This window comes from Lissotriton helveticus, chromosome 3_1 (genome assembly GCF_964261635.1).
Source record: "Lissotriton helveticus chromosome 3_1, aLisHel1.1, whole genome shotgun sequence".
Classification (NCBI taxonomy): domain Eukaryota; kingdom Metazoa; phylum Chordata; class Amphibia; order Caudata; family Salamandridae; genus Lissotriton; species Lissotriton helveticus.
This window is the reverse complement of record NC_136061.1, coordinates 664,009,846-664,030,164: the sequence shown is the minus strand read 5'-3', so window position 1 is coordinate 664,030,164 and position 20,319 is coordinate 664,009,846. Positions and strand designations below refer to the sequence as shown.

The 20,319-nt window shown below is 45.1% G+C and overlaps 1 protein-coding gene across 2 annotated transcripts in view; it reads left to right on the top strand.

The window, feature by feature from the left end:
* Positions 1 to 230: 230 nt before the first annotated feature.
* AK2 (adenylate kinase 2) overlaps positions 231 to 20,319 on the top strand; it is a 120,916-nt gene continuing 100,827 nt past the window's right edge. Inside the window, exon 1 of one of the 2 annotated variants that reach the window (XM_078680757.1) lies at positions 231 to 459. In XM_078680757.1, the coding sequence (XP_078536883.1) occupies positions 358 to 459 (102 nt within the window). In that variant the 5' untranslated portion in view covers positions 231 to 357. The remainder of the gene's footprint in view (positions 460 to 20,319) is intronic. The other variant, XM_078680756.1, reaches the window with a different exon arrangement.

The window sequence follows — 20,319 nt, the reverse complement described above, 5'->3', positions numbered from 1 at the left end:
AAAGTGGAACGGATTTAATATAAAATAATTGTGCACGCTAAAAAACTCGATTTAAATGTTTTGTCTAGCCTAAGGTGCGGTGCAGATCTTCTCCGGCCCTTTCTACACGCTGCTGTACAAACGTCCACAGCCATGATGGCGCCCGTCGATGATGCGTTCTGAAAGCTGTCAGCATTCTAGTTCTTCAATAGCAGGCCTTCTGTGACTGGGCGCTTTTTCTTCCGCGTGCCATGTACATGCTGTACGTCTCTTCGGACGTTCTGTAATATGACCGTACGTGCTTTACGTCTCTCCCTGCTCTGACCTCTTTCCCCGCCACCTGCTTCTTTTCTTCTGCTTGCTCCCGAAAGCCACGCTATGGCTCCCAACGCGTCTCCCACGGAGAGGCTTCAGGAGTCTGTGCGGGAAGGCATTAGAGCAATACTACTGGGTCCGCCCGGGGCCGGCAAAGGGACTCAGGTAACTGCATAGTTTGTGGTGTAAAAGTTATGGCTCCGCTTAACTGCTAACCTTGTGTGGAGCAGTGTGAAGATTCCTTCTACTGTATCAGTGGAAAGCAGTAAAGGGTGCCAGTGATTACATTAGACGTTATGTTGGGCGTGCTGAGTGCCCTTTATTCTGGTAACGTATTTGCATTTAATATGATTTTTTAAAGAGGGCAAAAGGTTGTGTGACTTCCAAATTTGCCCCTTCCCCGCTTCATAGACTGAATCGTTCTTTCGCCCCAAGTCCACTGGATCATGTCATTACCCTCTTCTCCGTTCTCCTCGACCCTGGTCTGCTTTCTCTCCGCAAGGACTGTGACGAGAAAGACCTGACCCCTTAGTAATGAAGTTGACTGTAAAGTTACAGAGGGATGTACGCCGCAATTCCAACATAATGTGACTCAAAAAAGAAGTTTCAAAAATAGTAATTGGTACTGGAACAACATTTACCTTGGAATCCTATAAATGCGGATCAAGGGAGGGCAGCAGAATCATGATGGGGTCCTTAGGGGAATGTGGCATGAAGAAGGGGGGTTATTAGGTACAGACGTATGCATTTATTTAGTTTTTCAAAAGCCTCTGCTCGGGAGAAATTGACAATACAGTTTGTCATAGAAAATATGTTACAGCTTGTTTGTTCTTAAGCAGAAGCATAACCGCATCCCCTGCAAATAGTCCCCCCCGCAAATAGTCCCCCCCGCCACATTGTACACTGGGACCCTAATCATTTGCTTCCTCACAAGCAGACGACATTTTAAAGTATCTTTCAAGTTAAGCCGCATGCTTAAGATATATTTGTATAACTAGCAGTTTGTAGGCTATAACAGTAAGGTGCCTGTTGTTTAATGGAGTTGCAGAGAAATCTGTGGCCTGTCTAGTCTTACATTTGACCAATTATCGTTACGTAGTTTGTATGTGATCTTTGCAGCTGTGGCATTTTCTGCATAATTTTATATTTGAAACATTTGCCACCTAAACCATCATCTGCTGTTTAATCTGCATCATCTGCTGTGTAATCTGCAGATTTTAACAATAAATATTATGTTTCTAGCTCTGATTAAAAGTTACTAAAAATGCAGTGGCGCATGTTGCCGCATGGTAGAAGGCCTTTCGCAAAGGTTGACTGGTCACCTTGATGTTGCTTAAATTTGTATTTGTGTGTCAAACTGGTACTAATGAGGTGAAACATTTGCCCCTATAGTGTTAACATGTAAAAATGAGGTAATGCTAGCACAAAATGTTATGTATTATGCCACAGAATCTTCCTTTTCCTGTCACGTAATTTAGTTAACAGTTGCAACATAATTTGGATCTCCTTTGATACATAATTCCTGTGGGTCTTCATGAAGGGCACTGTTAGAAAAGGGGGTCTCTTGTTGGCAGAGGTAGGTACCTTTGTACACATAGGGACCCTTGCTTCTAGTCAGGGTAAGGGTGATACACACTTTAGATGACCTCTGTCACCCCTTGGTAGTGCGGCACGAGCAGACAGGCTTCTCCCAAAGGCGATATGTAAAGTATTTCTACTCCGAACATACACTAATAACATCACATATGGACACCACACCAGTTTAGAAAAATACAGTTTCTTTATCTAAACGTAACAAGACCAAAATGACACACATCCAACATACATCTAATATGAATATAACTTGTGAAATGTTTCAAGCAACTTGGTCCATAGAAAACTATGGGTGCATGATTCTACACAAAGTACCTATAGATGCGTCAAAATTCACAAGGCCAAACAGCTGCATGGAGGGGAAGCGTAGAGAAACAAAGAGATGTCAGGTCCTACGTCCTTGGGGAGGAGATGCAGAAGTTCTGCTGCACGTAGGAGAAGTGATGCATTGGATCTGGTCTATAGGGGGAGGTGATGCTTCCACTTCAAGACGGTTCTGGTCCGCAGGTGATGCGTCTGAAAAACTTGCGCACAGGTGTGATACATGGAAATCCGGGATGCGTTGGCGATGGATTTGGCTGTGGCAAGCAGCACCTTGTCGTTTCTTCAGCTGCGATCCCACGATGTGTCTGGAAACAGCCGCAAGAAGGGCGATGTCAATTATCTCAGTTCTTAAGGTTTCTTCTAGCTTCCAACAGCAGGAACAACTTCCAGAGGCCCAAAACTGTAATGGGGACCTCCTGGCAGGTCAGAACTTTCAGCAGCAGAGTTCAGGGGGTGAAGTCTTTGTGTCCCTGAGACTTCAGAACAGGAGGCCAGCACACACAGTCCCTTGGACATACTTCTTCTAGCAGGTTCACAGCTAAGTTCCAGTCATTGTCCTTTATGTGGCAGAAGCAGCAGGCCAACCCCACACAGCAAAGGGGCAATAGTCCTCCTCGCAGCTCTCCAGCTATTCTCCATGGTAAATGTTCCTCTTTAGTTCAGAAGTGACTTAAAGTTCTGGGGTTTAAGGTCGACTACTTATACCACATTTTCTTTTTGTTCTCTTTGTGCAAGGGTTCTGATCCCAGCCCAAACCAGTTCTGTCCTCACTGCTGTAGTATGACCATAGGGGGTGGAGACAACATTGTGCAAAGGAGACAGGCCCTATTTAGGTGCAAGGCAAACTCCTCCCACCATAAATGCAGCCAAGGTCTATTCAGCTCAGTCGTCCAGGAAGGGCCAAGCACACCTCATCCCTCCCCCCCCGTGGCTGTCTACAGTGAATGCACATCCCCAGCCCCAAAGTTGTATACACAAAATAAAATCGGGTGATTGTGAGATTTAAACACATCTTTACTTCTGCATGAGGTAAATTTTACTCAGTAATCATGACCTAAAATTTGTTTTAGTAATGATTGAACATAAACGTTTTTTGTACTTTCACATTTGGTGCGATAAAAGAAAGGACAATCCACATTCAACTAGAGGGATATACAGTGAAAAATATTTGAAAAACGTGTGAAATATGGAAAGATAAATCAAATATACATTGTGATATTGCAGACTTTTTACATGAACTAGGCTAAAATTGCATCATCACCAATCCAAGACTTTACAAGACCAGAGCATTACGTTCACAGAAAGTGCTCTTAGTACTGGAACGTATAAAGGGTCCAAAGGTATCTAATATGGGCTTCTAATAGTTTCTTTTGACAAATGAATTTATACTTCCATATTGATAATGGTTGAACTAGGATCCCCTATGGGTCCCGGTCTACGTGTTTCAAACCCACGCTTTCTTTGAGAGTTCTCTTCAAGACAAAGGTTTGGTGAATTCTTAGGGGGCATGACAAAACGTTTTGATTCAGACTTATAAGTTGTCCAGGTTATTAGGGATTTGTACTGGTGCACCAAATCAAATGAGCAGAACAGGCTTTTCTGGATTGCTCATGTTGTTTTGTGAATCTCTGTAATTTTTATTTGTTCAGAAGTGGATTCTGGAGCCCAGTGTGATTCCTTTCCAAAAGCTTGTTAAGGCTCCCTCTGGATCACATTGTCCTCCTGCCACATGGATCACAGCGATGACTGTTGCGCTGATTGCTTCAGTGTTCTGTAAAGTCCTGATACATAAGTGCCCCACCTCCAACAGGTTTGTTTGCTCCAGAGACCTACGGAGAAGATCTAGTCAGTCAAAGGTTGATTATCTGCTCAGCTCAGCCTCTTTGGCAAAGTCCAGAGACATAAGCTGCGTCACTTCAGACAGGCTTGTGGGCACCAGAGGCTCACTGAATCGATTTGCTTGATCAAAGGTCTGTTATTGTCTGCTCAGCTGAGCCTTACATTGTACTTCCTTCTGTTTACAGCTGCATATGCACAGACTTCAGACTAGTGCCTCCCTTAAAAAGTTGGACGAATGGCATGAAAAATCAGTAGGTGGTAGGAATTGTTAAACAGTGGAAGCCTATTACCTAAATCTCTAGAGTTGGCAAGTATGCTACACAACCCAGTTTAATTATCATGTTGCATAGATTCCCAAGATATTCACTTAAGATATGATTAGATCAGCCCATCCCAACTTCCCAAGATATTCACTTAAGATATGATTAGATCAGCCCATCCCAACTTTTTACCATCTGAAGTTTACAGGCTGGAAGTTGTATTTAAGCAAAAGACACACAATTGATGGCCAGAATGCAGAACAAATCCTTGTGTTTGCTTTGTTCGCCCTAAGTTGGCAGTGTATGCCCAGACAAGGGTCCCTTGCTCACTTTGCCACTGGATTCAAGCTAGCCTGGCTGATGAAGGGAGTTACCCAGAAACTGGTCCCAGGATGCTCGTTTCCGGTTCAGGGAAGACCTGGCTTGGCAGTTCGGCTGGATTGTTCCCGTGAGGCACAGGGTCAAAACTGTTTTGCATATAGCTGGGTCTGAACTGAGGTGGCGAAGTGAGCTAAAGAATAATGGATTCAACCCAGATCTGTGACTGGGGGTAAGTGTCTGAAAAGTTTCATCACTCTGTCCATCATCTTCTTGTGTTTGGGAAATTGTACTTAATCATTTTTGTATGTGGTATTACTGTTGAGCAAAGCTAGCCAACTGGCAGCGGAGCACTGTAGAGGTAAAAAAAACAATAAAGTCAGCAAGTGATAGGAGAGGTATCTGGTTTTTAGACTGTTAATGCCATGTTATGCAGTGTTCAAATAGGTGTCACTTCAAATGGGAGTGGTCTTCATTGATACAGGCATGTTCCAGATACTTGGTGCATAGATGGAAAACGCCTGCAGCCTTGTTTCCTTTCTGCCCTTCTGTAAAGTCCGATGGTGTCCTGGCTGCCTGTGTTCCGAGAACCACTGCAGACGATGTGCTGATTGTGATAGCTTTGTAAATAAAGTATCTGCTATTGAAGATGGTGTGGGTCAGCAAAGAGAGCAAATGGAGTTCCATCAGGTTGTGGGGGGATGTGACCATATTTCTTCAGGCCCTGCATGAGACGTGGTGTGGCATGTAGGATGCCCTTAAGGTGTACTAGTATATACTTTGGGTGGCATGGAGTAGGGTGTTACCACCATCCACAATTAAGACGATGTGGGCTTGAAGCACTGCAGACACTTTCTGTAAGCTAATGTTTTAATTTCTTTAGAAGTGAGAGCTGGTACCAGACATGTTAATTATTAATTTATTTTTTTGTGTAGTGTGCTCCTTGAAGGTCAGATTTGTGACCAGGGTGAATCCGAGTGACTTGGTATTCAGAAATATTTGGGTTTGAAACTGGGTTCATGTCATTAAGGCAGGTTTGTACTATTTCTTGTTTGCAGTTCTTGGCAAATAGCAGAAATTCTCTCTTCGTTGGGTTAAGCTTCAGGTTGGCACAGAACATCCAGGTCTGGATGATGTGCAGGTACTATTTGAGGGGTTGGATATCTGAAGCAGAAGAGAATTTCACATAGTTGTGTTACATCGGCATATTGGTGAATTTTGATGCTGTTATCTGTGAGAAGAGCACTGAGAGGCTCCATGTAGAGGTTGAAGAGGACTGGACGGTATGGAGGTCTATGGCATCTTTGCGGAACTGGAGGTGCCCATGTGAACAAACTGGTGTCAGTTTGATAGGTAGGAGGAGAACCCTGGGAAGGACATTGATGACTGGATGGTCGGCTGTGTCCGAGGCAGCTGAGAGGTACAGCAATATTGGGAGGCAGGAGTAATTTTGACATTTATGGGATTAAATACACAAACTGGCAAAAATTACATTTTGTTAAGAAGAAAGGAGTGGTTAAAGATGTCGCACACTTGTATGAAAGAGAAACTCCTTCACAAGAGTGTTGATAGGGTGTAAATTGTTGGAATGAAAAGGTGGCCTTAAGTAACATATCTGAGTGGCTAGCACATGTCCCTGTTGGTAAATCTTAAATTGTAGATCAGTCTTGCAAATTGGGAGGGTAGGGGTGCATTATGTGGAAAAAGCAGCATAGATGATGGAGTCAGGGCAGTGAGCAAGAGAACAAAGGGTGTAAGGTAGTCCCAGCTAAAAGAAGGAAATGGAGGACCTGGCATGAGGCTATTTAGTGGTTTACGACGACTTGCCCTACAGTGTGAGCTTCTGCTGTCCTAGCCATCAGTCCCTGTAACTTTATCCTGTGGAGAGGTTTCCTGTGTCTCGATGCTCTAGTTGATGTGCTTGTGCATGGGGCTTGGTTATTGTGTATAGTGCTACCCTCCTTAGGTTATGCCAGCACATATTGGAAGGATTCCATAAAACCTATAAGATTAGCTGGAAACACCAATCTCTCCAGGTGGGCATTTAGTTACTTGAGTAACTAAACCATTTTCTTGACCTGTGTTTGCAATAAACATTTTTGTTTTGTTGGGGAAGACTTATTTCATATACTTCTTAGATAACAGATTCTCCATACATTGCTCATATTCTTACATTGCCTTATTCTTCACATACCATTACAGGAGTATCACAAAGTCCTTGGTATATCTTTATCTCAGTCATAAACATCACCCAAGGAGCTCCAAATTAATTCAACTCTGCCCATAAATGGAAAACTACCCCCCACACACCCAAACAGAAAATACCGGAACACTTTGAGACAAGGAGCACTCGTAGCCCAAACATTGAGTGCACACTGCTGCAGGACGGCAGCATACTCAATCAGATAACACTACAATCACACAAGAACAAATGTGTGCTCTAATATAGACAAGCAGAATACACTAGCTAGGAATGTATGGCAGATTAATTAAGGAAGTGCAAGATCAGGATAGGACCCTATCGGGAGTAATGGTAGATCAACCCATGTCTCTGAGCAGTCTACCGCTTCACAGATGGTAGAGACGCTCTTCTGTACCTTATAGCACATGATTGTCAGATCTTCACATCTGCTGGAAATCATTCTTACATGCTGGGGAAGCTCAGATTGCATTTTATAAGCTGCATATCTTCCAGTGTCAAAATAGGCTATTTTGTTCCATTCCAGCTTGGTGTACTTTTATTTGAAAGGGAATTAATTGGGGGTGGGGTAGGGGGGTCAAGTGAAGAATCCCTACCAGTTTATACCCTGAAATTATTTGCATATCCCGTGGCCGTTTAACATAGCATATACAGCGTAATACCATAACCTGCTCTTTGGCTGGGAAAGTATTGTCTGAAAACCATGTGGCCTTTGAACCGGGCTAGAGGCTCGTCCACAAATATCTCTCCCTGAATGTAGATCACTGAGAAAAGATCGCCTAAATGGTCATGGACATGCCGAATATTGAAGAGACGGTAGCAGTTACGGTTATCTTGTGGTAATGTTGTATCTTTCTACACAAAATGATTCATCTGCTGAAACACAAAATGATTCATCTGCTGAAATACTATCTCAACTCATTGTTGCCGTAAAATATAGCAGGTGCCATCAAGGGACTAGAAGATCAATATAAAGACGGTGATTGATTTCTTATCACTCTCATTGACAATGTTAAACCCCAGAACTGCTTAATCTCAGAGATTTGTGGAAGTTAACTGGGTAGAGCTAGAGTGGGACTAAACACTGTTATTCCTCGAAAATGTCTTGCAAACAGATTAATCTGTTCAACAATATTGTCCAAAAACGAAGGAACAATTCTATTGTGATACGACTCCTACAACAAGGACCTATTTATGTACGTGAGGCTTAGGCAAAGTGTCCGATCCCTCAGGAGCCCCAGACTTTAATACTACTGCGTGATATACTGCAGGTTGAACCACCATGACATGTGACATCACGCATATATATCATAATATACAAAACACTACCAAAACACCTCCGCTGTCTTCACGGCAGGCCTGGGACGCGGAGTTAGGCATGCCAGATGAGCAGTGGCACTACAGGCTAAAATTGATATACTAGAAGTTCCTACATCGATTATACTACGCACCTGCCAAGTTGTTTGGGTTACATCTGAGAGACAATGATAGGTGTGTACGCTGTAGGCAAAAAGATGTGGGATTTCTCCACCTGGGCTGGGAATGTCCTCTCATTAATGAAAACTGGCAACAGGTGTTTGGGGCCCTGGAACAAATGGTGGAGACTCCTCTGCATATGTCCCCTATCACGGCCTTACTGGGGTTCACAGATGGAATTGGCACTCCACATAAGAAATTATTAGCATTAGGCCTAGTAATAGCGAAGCGTAAAGTTGCTTGTAGGTGGGGTAGAAGCCAGGCCCCCCAAATTCAAAGAAGGGCTCTCTGATATGATAACGTGGCAAGAACAAACCATTATATATGCTGATTTTCTCCCACCCTCATCGAAGCCCAAAAACATCTGGGATGCCCTTAAAACTTACCTTCTCTACATACCAGACGCTTCAGAAGCATAGGAGGTTGTGAGAGGGCAGTGAATGCGCTGCAAGGTACCGCAAGGTCCCTACACTAAGGGAACAGCGTAGATGTTGAGTTTTGCACACGACCAGCAAATATGGATAGAAGAAAGGTAGGATGTTGTTTGTCGACTTCATAGGTAATCAATTAGGATAAGATTCATTTATGCTAACTGATTCACATATCGACCTTAATGCAAAATAATAAAGTAATGTATCTAGAGTGAGGTAGTCGCCCATGCTACAGCATAACTTTCCTTTCCTGTGTTTCCACCTAGTAGGCTGATGGTGCAATGTAGTTGTGCTCACATGATTTTAATGTAAAAATGCAATGTATGGTCCTTCAAACAACATCTTTGTATACTATTTTGTTATCTGATGCACGGAGTATGTTTAAGATGTACTGACTACAGCGAGAATACTAATAAAGTTTAAAAAATAAAAAAAAACAATATTGTCCAAAAACACATAATCAATAAACTGTTGTAAGATATTGATAGACTAAACGTTCTTTGTATTGACTCTTCACCCTGTAACACTACTAAATGCAGGTACAACAGGCTTCCCCATGTTAGGGTCAACCCAGAGTTCAGCACTTCAAATGGGAAGCCTTCCAACCTCTGCTGCAATCCAACTTGCTCTTGCTACACTTCTGACTTATCAGTGTCCTCCTCTAAAAGAGGCACTTTATCAGCACTAATAGTGGTTTCATCATGAGATGATTCCTATTTGACAAAGTTCACTGACAGATTCTTCAAGTTAGTCCTGTGCCACAGATGCAAAGTCATTCTCATAGCAAACCAACTACACTCTGGACGGTCTGCCTGCTGGCATTCATAGTGCTTACTAATTAAACAAACAGACAAGACCATAAACCACAACGGTATGTCAAACTAGAACTCAAAAAACTATGGCTGTATCAACAGTAAATATAAATATTAACATAGTGTGATCTGGAAAAAAAACTATGACTGCAAACCACAGAATGAACTTTACACTCGCAAGATATTCTCACTTGTCACAGACAGCCATACCGAGGATCAACTGCACTTACTCAACAGAGACACAGCAAGCACCAAAGTTTTCCCACTAGCAAGGAAAAACAAAAAATATTATTCACAAAACAACACAATACAGATCTTTCACAAATCCAAACGTTCATGTTAAACACAATAAAACAAGCTAAATATACTACTATTACAACAGTTAAAACACAAAAAATGTAAGCTTGGCAATGATGCACGTTTGAAGTACTCATTACAGAAGGTTCCTTATCAAACACATGCGTAAACTGCAGCTCTACCAGTGCCAAAACTGCAAGCAGGAGTCTCCACCAAGGTAATCAAAAGCTTTGCAATACAATAACAAGCATTTGCAAATGCAAGACCTATTGGCATTGACAATGCCAACATTTCTAACTCTTGCCCATGTGTTTTGGTTTAGAGTGGCGTGGATGTATGTGTGTGGCGTGGAATTCTATTGAGTGGGGGTGATGGCCGAGTCACGACATGACAGTAGAGAGGGGGCATGAGACGAGTACAAGAATGGGCAAGGAAGGAGGTATGAGGAAGAGGGACAACGGGCAAGCAAGGATGCTTGAGGGGACACAGAGCACTAGGGGAGCAAGAAACAATGGAGCAAGTTGCATCAACGATGGCAAGGATAGAAATTGATGCAGATGCTCTTTTTTCGTTTTTATTTTCTGATATGTGTTGAAAATGGTTCACTACATTAAAGTCTACTGCTCAAGATCAGGGCCACTGGAATCATGAGATGTCACGGCGAATTTCGCATGATTTTGGTTTCGTCATGCAATCCATCTTCTACATAATCTGCAGAGTAAAAAAAGAATTCTACTGGTGACTTGGGTTCCTGCGCACCAGAGCGCTTTTCGCAAAGGTTGCAGGTCATCTATAAGTTGCTTATTGCTGAATTTGGTTGTTACATTGTGGAGGGGAGAGGGGCCCTGCTGGGACATAGCTGGCACAAGCAAGTCATACGGGAAGGGTATGTACAGTTAACTTTCTCGTTGGCGAAGCAGTGCCTTAAGTGTAGGGGTACAATTTATAGCACAAAATCAAAGACCGAGCTGGAGCCTACATGAGCAGTGGTGTTACATCAGGCAGAGATATGAGCAGAGACTAGGCTGGCATGCCGCTACATATGTGAACATTTAAGTCCTCCAAGTCCAGCTCATTAGAGCAACGCAGCATCGGCGTGTCAGGCTTTAAGGCGCTCCACCGCGTGGAGCAATTTTTGACAGACATTCAAAATCTTGAACAGAAGGAGTGCACAAGGCTGCGTTTCTTAGTGAATGAGACCTCCCTACAAAAATAGTTAGAGACTGGCGAGGCAGTGTGGGGTAAAGGGAAATACTTATTCACCTAAAAGTGAGTGCATGGGTCACTCTCCCCGCAGACATGGTTAAGGCATGCTCTGTAAACGAGATTACACAACCGCACAAGGGCAGCAAGGGTGAGGCTGGTGAGGCTGGTGACCTTGTGCTTAGGAGTGCAACCGGAGAAGGGCAGAGGGAGCCAGGGGCCCCTGTCTGCTGCCAAAGCCCTGGTTCTCTTGCCGAATGCAACCTCTCATGAAAGAGTGAAAAGACAAGCTTGGCATATTCTTAGCTGGTCGCTTCACGTGCCAAAGGATGATGTTACTCCGAGTGCAGATTATCTGTAGCTTCTGAGTCGCATACAGACACACAGCACATACATACGTACACACAAAGATACAGGGGATTGCACAACCACACAAAACATGCACGCATGCAGAAACAAACACTCGAACACACATCAGATACATAAGGATATACAGACACACACCTACACATATACAGACACTTGCACATTCATACACACAGATGGGTGCACAAACATATACACACCAGAAGTACTAACCTATACAGACAAACACGCACACATACAGAGGCGCAGCCACAAACACGCATAGAAACATGTATACAAACACACAGCAGAAGCTCAAACCGAGACAAACATATACAGACCCAAGTACACATACAGAAACATGCACACAAACATATACACAGCTGTACCAACACAAAAACATATACGCAAACACACAGGCGTAGAGTTAACACTTCTTTATGGTGAAACCATTGCAGTGCGAGAAACACATACTACAAAGTGCATGTTCACAATCTCTGCATGTCCACCTCCGTTCACATGTGTGTGGAGGGAGTGCGTGCTGGTGAAAGTGTGCATGTTTTGTATTTGAGAATACAGCTCTGTGTGTCTCCTTGTGTGTGCATCTATCTGTCTGTCGGAGGGATGTGTACACTGCATCAGTTTGTGTGCGTTCACCTGTGTGTCGGGAGAGAGTACTGGTGAAAGGGTGTGTGTTGTATGTCAGTAAAGCTCTGTGTGTCTCCTTGTGTGTGCATATATCTGTGAGAGTGATGCAATACACTAATTCACACGCTGTTAGTTTGTGCTTTTACATGTGTGTAAGGGGGACATTGTGCTGGTGAAAATGTGTTTTGTATGATTCAGTACAGCTCTGTGTGTCTCATTGTGTGTGCATGTGCGTGCATAGCATCAGTTTGTGTGATCACACGTGTAAGGGGTGTGCGCACTGGTAAGTGTGTGTTTTGTATGTGCGAGTACAGCTCTTGGAGTCTAATTGTGTGTGCGTCTGTCTGTGAGAGGAATATCGTGCCGGTTCACTAGTGTGTCAGGGGAGAGCATGCTGGTGAAAGTGTCAGTTTTGTATGGGAGTACAATGCTGTGTGCGCATCTGTGTGTCAGAGGGTTGGTGTGTGCCTAGCATCAGTTGGTGTGTGTTCATGTGTGTCGGAGGAGAGTGCTGGTGGAAGTGTGTGCGTTTTGTATGTGTCAGTACAGCTCTGCGTGTCTCCTTGTATGTGCAAGGGATTTTGTCCATAGCATCAATTTGTGATTGTGCATTCACCTGAGCGTTGGAGGACAGAGTGCTGGTGAAAGTGTGTGTTTGTGAAAGAAACACCTTATTTTTCTTCAAGTTTTGTATGGCGCGAACTAGACTCGAAGGTATCGGAGTGCTTTACTTGAGCATCATTTTGTTAGGCATGGGGAGATTAAGTGATTTGCCAAGAATCGCAGGATAGTGAGCATCGTTGCCGAGACTCGAACCCAGTTCCGAGGTCGCCCTCTCTAGCTATTAGGCCACATACTTACCATCTTTCCTAGTTATCTGTTAGTGGCGGCAAAATACCAATAGGAGGGTGGGGGCGTGTGGGACCTGTAAATACACCTGTTATGGTTTTGTGCGACTAATCGTGTGCATGTTCATTTCCACTTGCTCACGCGCATGTACTTACCTATAGGAGTGTCCAGGGAAGGCTTGGTGAACAGATGCTTGTAAGGAAGAACGAGTCAATTCTGGTGGTGGCATGGGTTAGGTCGCGACAGATCGCGATGAACGTTGGGTGTGAATGTATTAATAAAATGGCACTAGCAGGAGTCTTTCCTATTTTGGCAGCCATGCAGTCAGAAAGGGACTGCGACGTCGGCGCACAATGCAGTTCTCACTCACTCCATGAGATGATGTTGAATTTGTCGCCTTGTGAAACACACGCCTAAGCGATGAGATACGTGTGATAGTGCACCACCGATTAGTGTATTTCACAGCAAGTTGCTTTGCATGTTGATTGCAGATTTGTATGCGTCTTTTGACCTGTTTAAGCACACTTTCCAGCCAGATGGAATTCTGCCAAAAGAAAGGTGTTTGTGTTGCATGTTTTATTTATTTAATCTGCTCAGTACACAAGATAAACACCACGCGGGACAAGGGACATACGGTGCCAAGAAGAGGTGTATTAGCCATAGACAGCCCTGCACGTATACAGCTTGCAGCCCTGCTCTTCCCACGGCACCTGTTCTGGTGTTACCTTATGCACGCATTAGTGTACTGTCATGGCCCCTGATGAGCCACTGCTTGAAACAGGTGGGTGAGCTGAACTTTTCCAACATCCCAGATACCTGCGGGTGTAAAAACAAGCAGAGGCCCTCATTGTGAGGTGTGGAGAGGGCTCGTGCTCCCCAGGGGCATGGAGACTTTCAGGGGTGAGAAGCTGGGGAGAGAGCTGCCACAGCTCTCCTTTCCTCTCTGCCCCTCCTCCTGTTAATGGTGACTTTTCACAGGAGGCGGACACTCCTTGTTTATACTGGACCTTCAAGGGGTGTGTAATACAACAATGCAGGTGAGAATAGTGTCAGGGCAGAAGTCCTGCCACGCTCCTTACACCGTGCCCCAAACACACCACCTGTAAGTGCAGTGTATTCACCGGAGGGGACGCCCTTGTTTTATTTTTTGGGTGGCGGTGGGTTCCCAGAGGGCAGCAGGCAATGTGCAGGTTCAGATAAGAGGGCTGGTGTGGGCTGGAACCCTTGCCCGTGCGGTTATTACTACAGGCTCGCATGAAAAGGGATTGGACGACAATTTCAACACTCTTTGGCCTCCCTCAAGACGTTCAGCGAGTGTGGTGAAACATTGATTAACACAAGAGTGCAGGGACAGACCCGATGCGTACGAAAGGGCGGGGCTAACCTGGCAGGAGTGTGATCAGTGTGGGGCCAGGAAGGATAAGATGTGGCGGGGACTTAATGTGAAAGTCAGTGAGGGACACAGTAAAAATAGGCCAGACCAAACTTTTGGGATTGTTTAAAAAAAAAAAAAAATAATAACATTTTTTTTTCTTTTTTCGGGCATCGGAGTTCAAGAGCTGCCCTTCAAGAGAAGTACATTCTGTGATAGTGTGGACGAAGGGGGGTCCCCCGCAGCGGATGTCGGTGCCAAGAAAGGGAGCAGGGGGTGGAAGGAATAGAATCGTCTGTGTGGAGTAGAAGTTGGCAGCGGATTTCGAAGGAGGGGAGAGGGTAGTGAGTGCGTGCGGTGAGGAGTAGAGGGAAAGGGAGCGGATGGGAGGAGGCCCCATGGAGGAGGAGGAGCGAAAGAGAGAGAGAGAGAGAGTGTGTGTGATGTATAATGGAATGTGCTTGCGAGATAAGTGAGTGTGTGCAAGAGAGACAGAGCCAGGGTCGGATTGGGATCACAATTCGGCCCGGGCACTGACGAAAAAAGTGGGCCACATTCAAGAGGCGTGGCCCATATTTGAGGCGCGTGGCCCACATTCAAGGGGCATGGCCCACATTCAAGGGGCGTGCCCTTTCATGAAACACCATTTGCACAGACAAGGAATGAAAGTGGGAGGATACTGTTCTTGCACACTACACAGGGCCAAGGTGACAATGGCCTACATGCTCAGCAACTAAAAAAAATAGCAATGCCCCTTTCTGTCACAAAATTATTCCAGCCCTCCAGCACAGGAGCACCTGAAAAGCAGCAAAACCCCTGCTATTACTAACCTACTTAGCCCTCCCCAGACCTTCAGCTCAGGAGCACATGAACAGAGGTAAGGCCCCTGCAATTAGTAAATTAATCAGCCCTCCAGACCTCGGGAAAATGTCCTGGCAGGGGAGCACACAACACAGCTTTCTGGGTCATCCAGGTAGCCAGGGGGGAGGCTGAGGTGAAGCTGGAGCATGGGAAGTGCCTTCCCAGTGTGTTCTGGCAGTCTGAGTGTTTACCATTTACTGTATTATTACCCTTGTACCTGTGTATGGTACCCTTTTGTAACTTGCACACGTCACTTTTCTCTGGTATCGCACTGTATGCTACCTCTCACTTTTGTTTGCTATAGATACTTGCACAAGTGCCACCATTGCCTCATGTAACGTTTGTTCTTGTGCAGGAGTGTCTGCCATTTATTGCAGTATTATACCTCTACTTGTACTTTGTACGCTTTTGTAACCTGCACACATATCACTTTTTCCCCCTGTAATGTACCGATTGCTACCTCATGTATTTTGGTTGCTCACTATTGTCACTTTTGATTCATGTAACTTAACGTTTGCTTTTGTAATTTGTCCACTTGTAATTTTTCTCCTCATGTATTATTGCTGTTCCTAGCGTGAAGCGCTCTGACACCTTCGGGTAAAGTCCGCGCTATATAAAATCGCATAAATAAAAAAAAAAAAAAAAAAAATTCCAAACATCACCTGGCCCCCACAGCAAGACCCATTCTTCCTCGCCCACTATGCCCTGAATGTGAAGGGCTGTGGGCGAGGTGTTAAGACTAACACCGTTTCTGGGCTGCATGGGCCCCAGGGGGGCCGAGGTGAAAATGGCTCAAAGGCCTGAGAAACACCTGGCCCCCAGGGAGGCCGATTCTTGCAAACAATCACCCCCTCCCAGCCCAGCCTCAGCGTGATTGCTTGGCAGGGCAGGGGTGAAGGAGAGGCCACACAGCTGACAATCGCTGTCCGGCCGCACAGCGAGGCTGCTTTCATTTTCTCTGTCTGTCTCCGTGCACTCTGTGGGCCGTTTTTTTTTCTCCCCTGTTCCTTGTCCACTCTGTGGACTGGGACAGGGGAGAAAAAAACGGCCCACAGAGGGCACTGAAGCACCGGCCCTTCGGCCCATGCCCGAATGCCCGCCTTGCCAATCCGCCCCTGGACAGAGCCATTGAGAGACCTTCTACTACGTACCTTGGAGACAGACTGAACCTCAATGAGGGAAGGTGCTGGAGTAAACAAAAGTCTGTTTGTCTTACAAGAGCACATGAACGCCGATGCGCAGGTCTGTCTCGTGGCAAATGTTGGCTCCACTTTTCACCTAACAGTTTTTTTCTTTATTTTATTAAGATCCCAAAAGGTGTAAAACAGGGACAAGTCTGCTCTTAGCATTCAACCTAAAACATCCTGTCTTGCTAAATATGTTGTCCATGTGAGGAATTATTGTGCAATTTATATCTACCCCTTTCCTTCTGAGTAATCTTCAGAATTCGGCCTGTATTCAAAGCCTATGTCAACATCTTTACTGCTTGAGCAATGATGTAAAAGACGAACACATTATCACAGTAGCGCTCTGGACCCGTTTCCCACTAACTGCATGTCTGAAGTCAAGAATGTTAACACTTGTATGGAGCCACGATCGGAACATGTAACTTATTTCCCCTTGAAATCAGAAACTGAATGTACCGGGATAGGTAAAGTGACACGTTCAACTTGTGGCTAAAAGCCTGTGAAATGCCATCGCGCATTGAAGCCATGGCACGCTTTTAAAACACAAAGTGCTAAAAAAAAAAAGTAATCATTGATGCCAGTATCACCAGTGCAAGCAACATGTAGCTGCCAGTATGTGATTTAATAGGTGAAATCCCACCCTCCCACCATACATCTGAACAGGGCAAGCGCTGACTGTCCTGGTAGCATCTAAGCTGCCCAATGAGCAGTACTGGTTTTTCTGAAGTCATTAATGACTGCATAATTTTAGGGTATTAACTGCTTATCCGGGCATTATCTGGTCCTGGCCATTATTAACGCTTCCGGGGCATTAGCAGGTGTGCCTCAGTTGGAACGACAGAAAATTCTCACCGAAGTAATCCGTCCTACAGTGACCCTACCCCTCTCCCAATACCTCCATGTTCATCACACAACGCATCATTCACCCTTGCATCTTCAAGCATGGCTCCTGCTCGTCACAGCTGAACCTGCCTCCTTCACACAACTGTTTATTTTACCAGCAGGCATTTACAACAAGTGAGCGATATGAAAGGACGTTGCGTAACCTGCAAGGGGCGAAAGGCAACTCAGACAGTGGGGTCAATTAACAGGGGAAGAAACGGCTGTATCAGCCTTAACATAAAGCTGCTTCCTGGGAGCCCAGCGCCTGCCTCAAACATAATGAGCGGATGCAGAGAGAGGCCGGGGCTCCGTGGGAAGCGGATAAGGCATTCCCTGTTTTTCTTTCTGGTGTTGTTTTTCAGCTGGCGGCGTGACCCGTTGCCCCCTCTCTTCCCCGTGCGCAGCCAATGATAAATGTGGAATGGTATAAATAAATAAAAAAGTGTTCAGATAGGAGCAGAGCTCGCAACAGGAGCAGGAAACAGGAACCTGCCTGTTTTCAATTGTGCAGATGAAGCAGCTGTGCGACGAGAGAGACTTCCCATACATGCCACAGAAACAAAAGAAAAAAGTAGTGCGCAACAGCAGCCTAAATGCACACAAGTGTAAAGCTACACGTCCCTGGGGTGTTCTCCTTGGGAGGGAACACACAAGGAAAAGGTGGGACAAATGGGAACAAATACCCACTTGAAAGCAAGGGAACTGCAACAAACCAATGAGAAGCAGTGGGTGGGTTCTAAGCCCACAAACTGAATACAGCATGTCTCGAAGAGACTAAACAAGCACTGTGTAGGCTCGACTTAAAAAGGAATAATAAAACATTACGTTCACAAATGCAAATAATGACAAGAAAGAAAGCCGTTCACATTAAACACATGAAGTCTGCTCCTGGAGACAGATCGACATTGCGAATTTTTGCGTTTCCCCTAAAGGCGGGGAGGGATAGAGGGGCATAAAGTGAAGGCAGAAATTTGCCACCCCAGGCAAACGCCAGTTTGCACGCACCGCCAGCCACACTTGCCACCAGCCAGATGCCATTCCACAAACACTGCCCACGGTTGCTGCCTGGCTGGGGTGGTACTCTGTCCCCCAACGTACCGCGAGCCAAGAGGGGGCAGAGACACAATTCATCACTCTAAAAGTGCACCCTGTAACCTGGGCCACAATCTTGGTCAGTTTCTGCCCACAGTTCCTGCCTGCACCATTGACTGGGATGGGACTAGGTCCCCCTGCATACAGCGAGCCCAGAGGGGGCGGAGACACCTTTCATCAGCAAAAAGCGCGCCCTCTGTGGGAGATGTGCCCGGACACATGCCCGGGCCAAGACTGGTCCGTCTTAGCCAGATGTCTGGCCTATTTTCTTGGTCCTGTTTTTACTGTCCCCGATTGCTGCTCATCCGTTCCTCGTGGAGTCATAGTTGATACATGTAAGTTCAAATTTGCTCCAGCGTTTTATCATCTAAATAATACTGTAGTGTAAAATGTCATGGGGAAAAGGAAGGCAAACCTCATGGGCAGTTCAGATACACATCACTCACTTCCACACACTACCATTGACAGTTTTCTGGTGAGGGCAGTGGACCTTGTGTTGAATGAAATAAAATGAGCAGAGCAGCAGCTCTTACTAACTGCAGAAGACTTCTCTATATTGCAATCACTGCTAAAATCATGCATGTGTCACATGCAACGACAAGCCCTGAAATAGTTGTTATTCCTACCAACAGTACGAGTGCTTTAGATGGGACTGAAGGGCCGTTAACAGGGGATTTGGGTGCACCGGTCTCTGATTTACTAGAGAATCCCGACGAGGGCCTTTCAGCATAGGAAAAAACTCCCAAACAGAAGATAAATAATGCTTAGCAGGCTCTGGACGTTTACAGGAATCTCATCCAAGCTCTTGTTCCACCTTTTACTGTTGATCCTTGGGATGCTCTAAAGATCCAGATTTGTGATCTTCTTGAGGCTAAACTGTCCCTTAGTCATGGTTGCGTCGCATCTATCGAGGTTAACTTAAATCAAATAGTCAAACTTGTAGAAGGGGGCTTTAATAAACCCGGTTGGATCAAAACTCAAGTATTAGTGGTTTACGATCCCGACAGACCCCGTAACCTTAGCCACACAAAAACCTAAATCTGTTACACGCCCACCTGTCATCACTAAGGGAATGAGTTATACTGATGGATCTATTAATCACATCACAGCTGAAAACTGTAACTCGATTGCTACCTCAGCCGTTTCCACACACCCGTTACCCAAAATGATAGGCCTTTAAACCCTGAACGTCATTCTGAGGGTCGGGGTGGGAATAGTACCTCAAATCAAGTGCATTTACCGGTGATAAATCTTCCCCCAGCTTCCTGCCCATATGTAAATGTACCCCAGCTGCCCATAGACACTGTTGAATTGCAATGGTCTCTCAGGAATACGGTTTTGTTTTGGCTAAAAAGTTCTGTTAATTCACATTGGGATGTTTGTAAATAAATCTTGTTTGTACAAAGAGTTGGTGGCAATGGACCCCTACCAAGAAATTATTCGGGAGACGCTCATAAATGTGCTTAATTCAAAGGTTGCTGGAGACATTTTGGCCGAAGCGAGAGATGGTAGGTTGAAACCCAGCTCTATGAAGCTACTGCCTCTAGGTTATTTTTACAGACTTAACCAAAGGATTACAGGTTCTGGGGCAACAGTCGTCCCTGTAACGTATTCCGATCCAACTATTCCTTACAGCTCAGCATTTATTTATTCATTTGTATAGCGCTTGGTTACACCACCAGTGTTTCCCCGCGCTGAGACAAAACTCTGAGAAGATATGGCTGCCAGAATGCATGCCCCGCCACGTCATACAGCCCTTAACCGACAGTTATCCTTGTTCAGATTTCACAAACAGAGAGGTCTTTCTTTAGCTGCTTACGAAATCTGTTTTCGCATGGCTCTATTCTTAGATCCATCGGTAGGTTGTTCCACATTTTTGCGCGCAGGGTACCTGAATGAGCGTTCCCCCTTTCTTGCTCCTAAATATTCTCGGTACAGTCACCAGAGCCTTTTCCAACGATCTTAAACTACGCCCTGGGGTGTATTTGGTAATTAGCGGTTGGAGATATCTTGGGCCTTTCTTTAATAGGATGCAG